Genomic DNA, 13,618 nt, shown 5'->3' on the forward strand with positions numbered 1-13,618 from the left:
AGGCCCAGGACTTGAACTACTTCTCTGGGTCAGGCAGGCAAAGGGCAGAGCAGGGATTTGAAGCAGGCAGCCTGGGCACTCGGCCCCAGGGGGACCACGGGATCTGACCACTCACACGGGCCGTTGCCCCCGCCCCCCAGCTCCGTGTGGCCCTGGGCGAGGGCTGCACCTGGCCACACCCCTGCACCCACGGCTAGGGTCTGGCGCTTGTCTGCTGGAGGGGCCCGAGGCGGGCCCGAGGCAGCCCCGGGGCCTCCCCGCCCAGGCCGGGGTCACAGCCAAGGCTCCCAAGCTTGATGAGCATCTCATCTGCGTCTGGGATCTTGCCTGCTCGGTCTCGTCCACCCACCCACCCACCCACCCACGTGGACATCAGCCTCGGAGGCTGATGTGGCAATGGCATTGCCACCTGGCCAGACTGGGCTACAGTCAGCAATTGGCTGGCTCAAAGCCTGGTGCCCGGAGCCTTCTGGAAATACACGGTCCTCGTCTGAGCCACTGGCAAGGCCAGGGACATACCACTTAGTGTGTCCAGTTATAATTTCCTCAATGATATGTCTCAGGGTCTGGAGGTTGCAGAAAGGGCAGTAAGGGGTCAGCTCTGGGGTCTGAGAGACCTGGGGTGAAACCCCGACTTGGCACTCAGCCGCTCTGTGAGCTCAGAGAAGTTTCCAGGCCTCTGCTCCACACCCAGAAAATGGGAACATCAAAGCTTAGCTTCTGGGGCTCAGCCCTGAGTGACAGCAGTCTGTCGGGGTACAGTCTCAGTCAGCACTGAGGGGCGGGCCCCCCGGGCCTGACTCTTGGGGTGACTCCTGTGAGTGCCCGGCTGTCTCCACTAAGAGGTGGGCATTCACCAGGGCTGTTTAGGCAGATGCAGGCAAAGCAGCCGAGGGGGCTCGGAGCACACGGCAGGTGTCCAGGGATACTGCTCTTCCGACAGTGAGCTCATGCCCTTGGTGGCTTGCCACGTGGAGCACCATCAGGGGTGAGCCTCCAGATGGGGGGCAGTGACGTCCAGGAGCGAGGTCTCCCCCCGGGCAAGCTCCACACCCAGGGAGCAGGGAGCCCCGTGCTGGGGCCAGGAATCGGGGCGTGGGGGATTCTGCCCACCCCCAGGGACCGGGGGCCACCCGGTCCTCTGTGCCTCGGTGTTGGCATAATGGCACCGGCCGGCCTCCACCCCTCGGGACAGCGCTGCTGGGGAACGGGGCTCTGGCCCTGCATGCCTCATCTGGGCCGTCTGGAGGCCCCCTCCCACACAGGGGCCACGAGGTTAAGACAAGGAAGAGGAACCCTGAACGCGAGACGTCGACTGTCAGCGTCTTCTCTCTGGGGAGCACAGGACGCCCCGGGAGACCTCAGGACTGCCCTGAGCCATCAGCCGTCGGGGCCCCGGAGCTTCCCAGAAGCAGCTCTGACAGTCTCAGGGCCACCAGAGCCGACATCGCGGTGCGCCTGCTTACCACGCCCTGGCGCTGTGAGGTCGGTATCTGCCCCCGCCTTGGCGGGGAGACCAGAGTCAGGGGCCGCCCTCCCCAAGGGCGCCAGGTGTCGGGGAGGTCTGCCGGACCCCACGTGCGCTCGGCTTCGACCGCCCCCGTGCTAGAACGGGGGTGGGGGGTGCCCGGGAGGGGTTCGCACACCTCAGGAAGAGCTCTATGTGGACCACGGCCGGCGCGATCTTCTCCACCACGTCCGCGATGAAGTTGAACTTGTACCTCGGGCTGGTCAGCTGGTGGAGACCTGCGCTGGCAGGAACAACCAGGCGCATTAATGAGGCCCAGACACCGCCAGCGGTGCCCCGAACCCCCCCCCCCCCCCCGGGAGGAAGCTCCAGCGAGGACCCCCCCCCCCCGAGGCTCAGAGCCCCTCAGGGATGCCCGACACTCAGCCCGGTGACACCCAGATATTTGGGAGGGGGCTCCCTCGTCCCAGGAATGGTTACTGTGGAGTCTCCTCACTGGACGCGATACCACCGGGCGGGCCGGGAGGCTCAGAGATGTCAGGACACTTATCCTGGGCTGCAAAGCAGTGACGGGACACTTGAGCCAGACCTGAGCCAGCCCCCTGGGCCCTCACCCTTTCTCTCATCCAGAGCAATGCCCTGGCGTGAGGCCACCGTCCCCTCCCCCGCCGGCTCTGGCCCGTCCTCCGGCCCGTGCTAGTGCCGTGATCGGGCAAGGTGACAGCAGAGGTCCCCGGCCATCCCTTCGGAGCTGCCCCGGTCTCGCCCTGGGGTGGCCCCCTCCCAGGCCCCGCGGGACTCCGGATGTCTGCGTCGCCACGGCCCCCCATCCAACTTGGCCGGACCCCAGTCTGACTTTCCAGGCGGTTCATGAACCCCCTGGAACCCTTGCCGGCTCAGATTTCTGCTGCTGTCAGCAGTGGGGGCCGCCGCCTGCCGGGACCGCAGGCCTGAGGGATGTGGGTGGCACCGGGCCCACACCCCTTCGGTCTCCCTGCTCGGGCATGTGCTGAGCTCTCTCCGGTCGCAGCCAGAGACTGGCGGTACCTGGAACCGGGCCCGCCCAGCACTGCTTGTAAGCGGCTCCCCGAATGAGCCGAGTGCTGGGAGTCCCGCAGGCCGGGCTTGGCTGGGCAGCCCCACTTCCGGCTGTGTGGCTTCAGGCAAATCACTCACCCTCTCTGGGCCTTGACTCCTAGTCTGAAAATGAGGCTGAAGGTGCCCCCCCCCCCCCGACCTGTGGGAACCGGGTACGGATGTGACTTGTGAGCCTAACCCTGCACCCCGGGACTGGTGTTGGCGAGCAAAGAGGGCTCGGCCCGTGAAGTCCAGTTCTGGGAGGTGAGGGGTCATCAGGGTTGAGTGAGAATCTGGAGTTTTCCGTTTTGCCCAGAGGGACAGGAGGTAAGGCGAGTGCAGCCATCATCGGTGTTGCATAAACATCTGGGGCAAATGCAGGGCTCTCCACACCCCGACTCGTCTCCCCACGTCCAGGAGGCGGCCAGGGCGGGGGGCACTGCCCTCATCTTAAAGGTGGGAAAACTGTGGCTCCCTGAGCTCAGTCCTCTTGCCTGGAGATGCGTCTCTAGTTAGAGAAGGCAGGTTCTGAGCGCAGGCCGAGGGCTCTCCTCCTTAGGGGTCCCGAGTGTCCCTTATGCCTGAACCGGAGAGAGCTTCCCTCGGGGTCCAAGGTCAGAGGTGGGGAGGAGCCACCCCTCCCCCCGCCAGTTCTGTGATGTCTGCCTCTCAGCCAGGCAGTCGGTGCTGGACAGGGGGGCCCAGGCCACCGTGGTCAGCCTGAATCAAAGGCTGCCTGTCCGGGGTGGTCAGAGCCTGCCGGCCACCGCGAGGCCCCTCACCCATCAAAATGCAGGCGGCCAGGGGCTGCCCGGCCTGGGAGCCCTCTTCCTCCGGGTGGCAAAACCCTCGGAGGGGCGGGGTGTAAGGCTCAGAGCTCACATTAACGGGGGCCCCGGGGCAGGGCCCACTGTGGGCCAGGGTTCCTTCCACGCTCCCAGCACGCCGTCGCGGTCGGAGTCTGTATCTCCACGCGGGATCGCTAAGTCTCCCTGATGCTCTGCGACCGAGGCCGCCAGTCAGCTGGGGGGGCTGAGCCCAGCTCTGCCCTCTCCACCTCGAGGCAACCCCCCTGGGAGCCCACGTCATACTCTGGCCTCCGGGCACAGGGAAGGAAACCAGCCACAGAGTCTGCGGCCCTGTCCAGGTTCCAGTCTCTGACGAGACGTTCCTGGCCGGGCAGTTCCTGTGCCCTGGGGACCTCAGAGGACCCCGACCCCAGGCCCTTGTCTCTTCCACCGGATGGGCGTTTGGCAGGGTCTGCCGGGTTTCCCCGGCCGAGGCTCGCGCCCACCGTGCTCTGCTGGGGCGGCCAGTCCCCGAGGGCCCAGTCAAGGGTCACCCTCTCCCTGCTGTGTAACCTGTTGGGCCATTTACCCCCAGTCTCTGCTTCATCACCCACCGTTCTGCGCCTCACCTGCACAGACCATTCCCCACTTCCCCCCGCAGGACGCGCCAGCTTGTCCCGGGCACAACTCCAGTGCCGTCTCCTCCAGGCAGTCCCCCGGCAGGCTCCTTCCAGCCAGCATGAGTCTCTCCCTCCTGGGGTTCCCAGTGTAATGCCCCACCCACGGCCCTGCCTCTCATGCGGGGTATGTTCAAGCCACACTGGCCGAGCGCCTCTGTGTGCACCTGAGTTCAGGCGAGTCGGGCACAGCACAGTGTGACGGGGGATGGGGCACAGAAAAGCCCAGAGGTGCCCCAATCCGGGTCCCAGGGACTTCAGAGCCTGAGTCCTCCCTGACCCAGAGCCTGGGGCACCCCTCCGAGGCTCCTGGGTCGGCCAGCTGATGACTAGAGCCCCGCCGGGCCCTGTCCCTTTAAGCAGAGCCCCGCGGTGGGCGGTGGGGAGGGGGTGGTGGGGCGGGGCAGGCCTGTTTCCTGGTCCTCCTCCCTACACACAGATGAATCACCCCATGAATCAGTGGGAAGGGAGGACTCGGTTCCCACAGCCTCTTTCCACATGAAAACCGTGGGCCCCACGGCTGGAAAGCAGACTCTGTTTATTTGGGCTTCTGACAACCCCCACCCCCACCCCCTCCTCCAGCCAAAGTTCTGAAGTCAACAGTCGGTCCCCAGCAGATTCAGCCGTTAGCCTTTGTCGTTGTTGTGGTCGTGTTTTGTTTTCAAAAATAAACTGTGACCCACGGGCTCTGGAAGGTCCAGTTCGTGCGGAATTCGACACGGCAAAGCAACCGAGGCCAGGTGTCCAGTGGGGCCTCCCGGGAGAGGAAGGGACACGGCCAGGATGGGACGGACTGGGACAAGGGTTGGCAGGGAGAGAAGCTGGGCGTCAGGGCTCCACCCCAACACCCTGGCACGGCCGAGCTCCCTGGAGGGCTCAGGGACGGCGGCAAACCCCGAGAGAGGACTTTACTACGTGCCAATTCTGGAGAGCCATACTGCCACGGAACAACAGAGGGGGAGACCAAGGCCCAGAGTGGGAAAGTGACTAGCCCAGACATCCCGCCGGGCCGCCCTATAGTGTTGTTACACAGGCTGTGGACTGCACCAGCCCAGGACCATTACTAACGAAGGTCACAGCATGAGTGGCTTCCCTTGGAGTTGGGCAGTGCGCAGCCTGCCCGACTACGCATTACCCCTCCAGTGCATAACAGGCACTGAGACCCAGTTCTGGCCCTCTCTGAGCTCATTGCCTTGATTCCATCAGAAGAGGCCCCCACCTGTCACGCCGTGGTTAGCTGTGAACTGGGATGGAAGGGCCGTGGGCAGATGACCGCAAAGCCTGGGCCTATGCGTCCGTAATGCTGAACACAGCTTGCAGACCAGATGACGACGTCTTAGCGGTGCCTTCGAGGCCCAGGCTCTACCTGCACCTGTCGCTCTCCCCTCTGGGCCCCCGGCTCCCTTCCCTCGTCCCTCCAGCCCAGGCCCACACCCCTCCTCTGGGGAGCCTACCCCGACTTGGCAGGCTCAGTGACCACTCTCACCCCTCTGGGTCCCACAGCACCTTGTAACACCTCCCTTCCCGAGGCATGTCCTTCTGTCCCCATGGCCTGGGCGCCCCAATCCACAGCAGGGAGCAGTGAGACAATGAGTGAATGAGCAAGGGGGGGGGGTGCATGGATGTTCTACAGGGACCGGGGTGCTGTCCCAGGGGAACCCCCACGGCCCCCAGCCCCCACCTGCAGGCCGCTCTCACCCATCTGGGGGGGGGGCTCTGAAGCCCCAGGAGCTGCCTCCAGGGTCTAATTAGCCCCCAGAGCCAGGAACAGGGGCTTCCGATCCCACTGTGGCTCCCAGGGGCACGAGCACCGCTGTCCGTGGCCCTGGGGCCCCAGGCGCCTGTCCCTGGAATGCAGGCCTCCTCCCCCGTGGGTCCCTCCCCACAGCTGCCATCCACGGGCTCCAGGCCCGTGGTCCGGTGAACTCTCGTGGCAGTTCTCCAAGGCAGGTGTCTCTGCCCATTTTACAGGCCAGGAGAACCCCCCACTAGGGCCCAGAGCCAGGTCCCTTGACGCTGACCCCAGGTCCCTCCTCTGTCCCGGGCTGGTCCTCAGCCACTGCGCCTGGCTGTCCTGCCCAGGGGCGTCTGGCCTGGCCAGTCCTCGCCTTGGGGCCAGCCTGGCTCCTCTAATGTGCCAACATCATGGAGGAGAGGCCCTCCCGCCGGCCTGTCTGGACTTTTTCAAGGTGGGTATGCAGGCCAGTCGCCACGGAAGCCAAGGTGTGCTCGGCCCCCGGCCCTCCCCCGACGGGAAGCCCTCCCGGCCCTGACGGGTCCATCAGCGGCTCCTCTGGGCTCAGGCTTCCCAGCCGGGTCCTGGGAAGTCCCCTGGGCATGTGGCAGCCCTTCCACAGACATTGCCTTCCGGCACCTTCTCTTCCTCGACTACCTACCTCTCCTTCACCCTCACGGTTATGGCAGGAACACCCAGCCGTCGGCACTCAGTCTGCTGGCGCTCAGGGCTGTTAGCCTTCACGCTGTGCCAAGCGCTTTGGACTCCTCGCCTGACTGCTCAGTGGCCCGGCGGGAAGGACGCCACTGCCATCCCCACTTCACAGATGAGGGATCCGGGGCGCGGAGAGCTTAGGAGACCTGCAGGTGGTGTAGCTGGGACTCAGCCCTGAGAACCGAACAGGGTCGCGGTTCTGGCTCTGCCCGTCACGCGCTCCGGGGTGAAAGCATACAGTTGGGCAGGTTGGACACTGCACATCTCCAAGGGTTCACCTGCTCCCCCCTGCCTCTAGACCTGGTGTTCGGTGTGGGGCACACACACGTGCATCCTGGCCACACCTTTGCTGCACTGAGGACAAGGGACCTGCGACTTCATTCTCTTTCTTACCTGCTTATTTAACAACCTTATCAAAATCAGACAGAAAAGCCACTTCCCCAAGGCGCTGGAGGTCTGCCTCGCGTGCGGAACAGCACATGGAAAATCAGGGGAATCTGGGCTTGGGCAGAGCTGTCCCTCCCCAGCTGGGGTAGCTCGATGCCCCCGCTAAGCTTTTTCTTCTAACGGGCCATGAAAATAAGACCTCAAGAATGTGTGTTTAAGGCTTTGACAGCCTGAAGCACAAGCCTGGCGTCTCCCCCTTGACCTTGGGGAACCTCGGGGCCTTCCTCCCTCAAAGCAAGGCCCGGGAGGAGGCCTGAGACCCTCGGGCAGGACACAGCGCTCACTCCGCCAGGCGCCCGCCCACTTCCTTGTCTGGTTTGTGCAAACCCCAGGCCCCTGGGGAGGCCGCGCGAGTGTGGCTGGGCCCCGTCCCCCCCAGAGCTCCTGGAAGGCGGGTGAGCTGGCAGACGACTGAGGGATGCCCGTCGGGTGCCTGGAGCCAGCGGCTGGAGCCTGGAACACCGTGGGTCCAGCTCACCCAGCACAGGGCTCGTCTGGCTGAGCCGCGCAGCTCCGGTCATCCCGACGTGGCTGCGTGTCTCCCCTGGGTCCCCTCGGATACGAACCCGGAGGCAAGGACGGGGCTTCGGGTCTGGGCGGGCCCACCGCTCCACCGGCCTCACGGGTCGCGGGGGGCCACCACAGGCTGGAGAGGAAGCGGCCTGTCCGGAAGCGAGGCCGTGCGCGCCCGACGAGGCAGACCCAGCGACACGGCCCCTGCGCACGGACGCGGTTGTTCGTCAGCCGGTCTCTTGGAACCCTGCCCCCGCCCCGGACACGGTCTACACCAGAGTGGCCCCAGCACCTGATCCGCACCTAACACCTTGCCTCTCCGAACCCTCTCCTCCAGCGGCCCTGACTCCAGGGGGCCCCGCCATACTGTCACTCCCCCACCAACCCAACCCCGACGCCCATCAGGGACCCTCAGGCCCTCAGCTGTCACCCTCGCTCCAGCCGCATCGGCCCTCCCCACCAGGGCACCGCCCCCCCAAGCCGGGCCCCTGCACCCTTCTGCACACGTGTCACTCATCAGCCTTGAGCTCCGCACCTCCTGACGACGGGCCACCCTCTCAGCTCCTGCGCTCTCCGTGCCCGCCTCTTCATGGCCGTTTACGTGCCACCTCCTCCAGGAAGCCCTTCCTAACCTACCCTTCCCCAATTCTGGAGGTGGCTTCCCCCTCACCTGGGTTCCACACATAGTCATCTGTCCCTCGCAAGACAGGATCGGGGATTTCGTAGGCGATCTGCTAATGGTGGTGGGGCCCGGCAGGAAAGGGGAGGCCAGGCTGCAGCACAAGTCAGTGCTGGGTCTTGAAGGCAGTGGGAGCCATGGCCGGGCTTTTAGCAGGGAGGTCCAAGTCTCGTCACTCCCCCCGGGGCCGCTGCGTGCAGGTGCGTGTGGCAAGTGGAGACGCCCGAGCGGGCAGACCCCAGGGGTTGCTGTGGGGTCCCGGCCGCGCCTCTAGGCTTATGCCAGGAGCACAGGGGGGGAGGGTGCTTCCCGGGCCCAGCCTGGTCGGCGAAGGCCAGCTGCACGGCACCCCGGGTCTCAGGCTCCTCTCTGCGGGGGCTCCTGGCTCAGGAGTTGCCAGAGGCTGTGTCTCAGCCCTGCCGTCCAGGGTGCAGGGAGCGGGGTGGGGGGGGGGGGCGGGGAGCGTCATCCTGTCTGGTCCCCAGTGCAGAATTCCACACACAGGAAGCTGCTAAGGGGATGAAAATCAAACACCAACCAAAGCTCCTAATAAATAAAACAAGGGAGAGACGCCGTCTGAACCTGCACCGGGTCGCACACGGAACACGGATTCCTAAAGGTCACGTCGTACGCTGCCCTCGGGCGCCAGGTTTTGAATTAATCGTACGCACCAAGGCCTATTCGTCTGCAGGGGTGGGCAGAGAGGCTTTGAGGGGCAGGGACTCTGGCTAAGTGCAAAAGGGAGCCTCCTCCCTCCACGGACACAAGGAACACATTTACGTCTGTGTTTATCATCCCGGCGACAGACAGGTATCCACGCCAGGGAGTGGTTCTGTCCACCGTGGAGATGGGAAAATGCAAAGCTCCCGGAAAGGTGGTGAGGCCCCATCGCTGGGGGTATGCAAGGAGGGTCGGGATGGAAATAAGGCAGATGATCCGGGTCAGAGAGGTGATGTGAGGGTCTAGAGGGGCCCCGGGGTGTGCTCGTGAGGCTAATGAGGGGGTTGCAAGGTGCGGTGATCAGGGAAGGCGGCTCAGGGGTGGGGGGTCGTCTAGGTCCGGACAGATGAGGACGTGGCCACATGAAAGTGAGAAAATGGGCACTTGGGCTGCAGGCACAGCATGTGCAAGGGCCCTGAGGTGGGGAGAAGGGCAGGCTGGAGCACGGAAGATGAGGTGGCCGTGCAGGGTGGGGTGGGGGACCAGACGGCACAGGGCCTCGGGGGTCGGGTCAGTGTCGGGGAGCTGCCGAGGGGGTCCTGCCGGTGACGGGCAGAATGGATTTACCAAGGCCATCCTGGCTGCCGCGTGGAGGAGTGGCGGGAGGGAGGATGAGGGAGGTGAGCGGGGGAGGCCAGCGGTGCGGGGACAAGTAGGGCACTGGTGGCTTGGGGGACGTTTCCAGGCCAAAGACTCGCCTGTGGCTGGTAGGTAAGGAACGAGGGAGGGTGACACACTCCTGGCCTAGACTTCCCGGTGGAGGACCACGGCCAGCAGGGACGCAGGACTCCAGCCCCGGGAAGAGGCAGGCGCTGGAGATTGGCCCTGAGTCATCAGCGCCGAGCATCTGAGGGCGGGCCCAGCGAGGGGACAGCGGGCGGGAATTCTGTGCAGAAATGCTCGGGCTGGGCAGTGCCTCACCTGCCGTCATGTGTAGACATCACCCGGCACCTTCTGGCTGGACCCTTGGGAGGGCGGGGGAAGGGAGGATGCTGCTCTATGGCGGCCGAGCCCAGTGGAGCTGACCTGACTCCAGGCCCTGGGGGCCCTGCGGTCCCCTGCCTGCAGAACGAAGCCTGGGACCCACGACGGTGCCGCCTTCCAAGCCAGCCAGAGCCGAGGCCTGAACAAGTGGCCTCAGACCCCCTTGACCTCTCCCTGCCTCACTGAGCGCCTCTGCGGTGCCTGAAGGGCCAGACTGGCAAGGCCCGATGAGACGGCGCTGGCCCGAGACCCCGGCGCAGCAAGGATTCCGCAAGGACGGGATTCTGCACGCGTAGCCGGCAGAAACCTGGGTGTCTCAGGTCCCTGTACCTGGGGGGACGATGATGGCACAAGGGCCAGGAGTGAGGGCGGGGCCACACTGCGCGAACGGTGCTCACGGACCCCAGCCCCGCGCCCTCCCCACCCCTCTCTTTAAGGCCCCCGCCCCCCCCCACCCCGAGGCTCACAGGGTCCCGTGCCCGGGGGACCTTGCCCTCTGCCTCTGCTGTGCTGCGTCCCTCCCGCCGCCCCCTCCTTTGCTGGGAGAGCTCCCGCTCACCGTCCACGGCTCGGCACAGAAGCTGACTCCCCGCGTGAAACAGAGACGGGGGTGGGGACAGGAGTCCTGGCAGCGACAGTAACACGGGAACTAACACACGGTCTGCGGATTACCCATCAGGGGCACGTGCCCACGCACCTCGGCCGTCAGTCCCCGCCCCCGCTCTCCCCGGCGGCTGCTACCGTCGGCCTCACTGTCATCAGATGGGAAGGGGGGCGGTAAGCAAGCCTCCTGAGGCCACGCAGTGGCGCCCCAGCCCGTGACCCCTGCGCTGGCAGCCGCCCCCTGTGCACCGAGCGACCTGTGCACCTGTCTGCCGTCAGGCTCTCGCCCTCTTCTCACCCTCCCACGTGTCTCCCCGACCCTCAGGTGTCTCCAGGGCAGGGCGTGGACAGGGTCGGCCCCATCCCAGCGCCCTTGCCACCAGCCGGGGGCCAGCTGGACACACAGGGAAGGTACTTTACAAACGTGGACTCGATCAGTCAAGAAATGAGGGTTTCCAAATGCTCAGACGGCCTCCAACCTCCCTGCCTTCCCTGCCCCCAGCCCTGGAGCCTTATTCTAAGAGCGTCCCCCACATGCGGGAGTCAGGGTTGGGGGGGGCCCGTGGAGACAACCACGCCGTAGTGGGCAGGCTCCAGCCCCACCCCGAGCCCCCTGTGTCTCAGAGGCATCGGCGTGGCCTGAGATGGGCCCGCCAGTCCCAAGCCCCAGGGCGGATGGGCCACCCGCGAGGGGGCAGTGTCTAAATACCCACCACCCGTCCCTGGGACTTTGCCCGGCACCGGGCTCTCCTCCCTCACTCTCCTGGGCACCATCCAAACACAAGCCTGACCATATCACCCTCACCTCCCTCCAAGCCCTTCACTGGCTCCCCCAAACAATCACACTTAGGCCTATCTAGTGTTTCCCGGACTGGGTTCCTCGGAACCCCAGTGTGCCAGGAGGTCATACGTGCTCTGCTGACACTTTCTTGGAAAACGCTGGGTTTTATTATTTTTGTGTGTGTGGTGTGTGGGGAGGGGGCGTCCGACCGCAGGTGTCCCCGGAACTTCTGACAGACTCAGGCATCAACTGGGGAAGTCCGGCCTGCAAGATGGAGTCCAAGCCACTGGCATGACACTTATGGCCACTCGTCACCCATCCCTGCCGACCTGCCAGCCCTGGGTGTCACACACGCACACACACACACACACACACACGCTCACGCTCGCGCGCGCACTACTCCCTGTTCCCGGATAGCCCTTCCCTGCCGCCGTCGAACATCCGTCCCCGGCGTGAGATTCAGTTCGGATGCTTCTCATCCCTGAAGCGCTGCAGGTGATATACTCCCCACGGGGCTCCCAGGGCCACAAGCCTGTCCTCGAGGTTAGCGTCTCCCGCCCTGAGGCTATGAAACGAGGGCCCACACAGGGCTTGACTCATCCCCCTGACCTCGGGGCTCAGCGCCCAGCACACCGCGACCCCAAGCACCTATTGGACCAACGCCTTCCTAGGAGGCGCCCCAAACAGATAAAGGGACGGCAGGGTTTTCTAGCATTTTCTTCCACGCACAGGGTCCAGCTGTGTGGCAAGAAGCAGCCCCGGGCCAGCTCCGGGTGGGGGGAGGTCGTCCTGGGGTTTGGAGGGACAGAGGAATTTCCTGCCTCAGCAGCCTGTCCCAGGAGGCTCCGAGCCGCGCAGAGACCCCACAGGCTCCATCACCATTCCCAATAGCCCTCTGGAGACCGGCACTCTAAGACCAGCTCAAAAGAAAGAGGACGTTGGATGTCGCTCAAGAGAACATCCGGACTGGGTGAGATGTAAGACCAGGAAAGACTGCCTTCCACCCAACACCCCCGGGGGCGGAGCAGAGCGGAATACGGGACCGCGGAAAGGATACGCAAGACAGGTACGTGTTGATGAGACCAGACCCCCTGGCGGTCAGGAGAGCACCGAGTTTCCCCCTTAAACCACTTCTGTGACCCTGGGCCTCAGTTTCCCCACCTGGAAGACCAGGGGTCTGGCTAGATGATTTCCAAAGGGCCTGCCCACGATGCCCAGCCTGGGCCGACGTCCGGGCTCCTCCAAGCTCCGCGCCTCAGTTTCCCCGGGAGGGGCCTCCCCTTCCACCCCGCGCCCCCCTCGCTTACCCGACGGGCAGGCGCCCTTCTGCAGCTGGCGCACGGGCGTCCCGGAGAGCTGCAGCGCGCGCCGGCTGGCCGCCTGCAGCGCGCACACGCTGGCGTAGGTGTGCCCGTCGGTGCCGCACACGGCGTGCGCCCAGCGGCAGCGGCACACGCCGCGCGCGCACTCCAGGCTCTCCCCGCACGGCGAGTCGAGGGGGCGGCCGCACGGCTCGCCCTCGCTGGCGGCGCACACCAGGCAGCAGTTGCACTGGTCGGGCACGTAGCCGCCCGGACAGCGGGGACTCGGGCACCGGGACACGTCGCAGCGCGCGGGGCACGACGCGGCCGGGGGCTCCCGGGCCAGCGCCAGCGCGGCCAGCGCGGCCAGGAGCAGCGCGCGCGCCTGCATCGCGGCCGGGCCGGCGTCCGGCCGCAGCAGCGCGGGGGACGGGCCGGGGACCAGCGGGGGCGCCGAGGCGGTGCTGGGGCCGGGCTGCGGCCGCCTGCGGAGGGGACGGGGAAGGGCGCGCCGCCACATGCGCCGGCGGCTCCGGCGGGCGGGCAGCGGGACCGCTGGGGCACGCGGGGGCGGGGACCGGAGAGGCGCCCGCTCCTTCTGGGCCGACGCTGCGCGCCCCGGGCCCCGCCGCACTTAAAGGCGCGCGCGGCCCGCCCTCGCTGGAAGGGACGGCCCGGCCCCTCGGCCAGCCCCGCCCCGGCCCCCGCCGGCCCCCGCCCGGCCTGGCCTTCCGGGGCCTAGACCCAGCCGGCCGGCCTGGCCTCGGAAACGCGGGCGACGGGTTTGCTGGGGGGCCTGAGGGGCGGGGCCGCGGGCGGGAGGAGCCACCAGGGCACAGGCCTCCTTCGGGCGCTCCCGGAGTCCCGGTGCCAGCCGCGTCCCTGTCTGTGCCCAGGATTCCTCTCCCCGTGGAAATCGGAAATCGACAAGCCCGGATCTCCCTGCCCCGCCTCCCCAGCGCGTCCCCCCCCCCCTCCTTGCCCCAAGTCCAGCTTGGAGGTCCAGCAGATGTCACCCCGGCCTGGCTCCCCACCTCCACCGGGGACAAAACCTTCAGGAAGCACCGCCCTAGGCCCGGACTTCCCTCCTCAGAGCGTGGAGGGCGAGACCTCTTACTGACATGCCTGACC

General features: G+C 66.1%; 1 protein-coding gene across 1 annotated transcript in view; it reads right to left on the minus strand.

Annotated features, from left to right (window-relative positions):
* Positions 1–13,105, minus strand: part of HTRA3 (HtrA serine peptidase 3) — a 31,417-nt gene extending 18,312 nt beyond the window's left edge. The window contains exons 1-2 of the mRNA XM_060655500.3: positions 12,494–13,105; positions 1,647–1,746 (exon numbers count right to left, since the gene is read on the minus strand). Coding sequence (XP_060511483.1) covers positions 1,647–1,746; positions 12,494–13,007 — 614 coding nt within the window. The 5' untranslated portion in view covers positions 13,008–13,105. The remainder of the gene's footprint in view (positions 1–1,646; positions 1,747–12,493) is intronic.
* Positions 13,106–13,618: the final 513 nt, after the last annotated feature.

The sequence above is a fragment of the Panthera onca genome, chromosome B1, assembly GCF_046562875.1.
Source record: "Panthera onca isolate mPanOnc1 chromosome B1, mPanOnc1 haplotype 2, whole genome shotgun sequence".
Taxonomy (NCBI): domain Eukaryota; kingdom Metazoa; phylum Chordata; class Mammalia; order Carnivora; family Felidae; genus Panthera; species Panthera onca.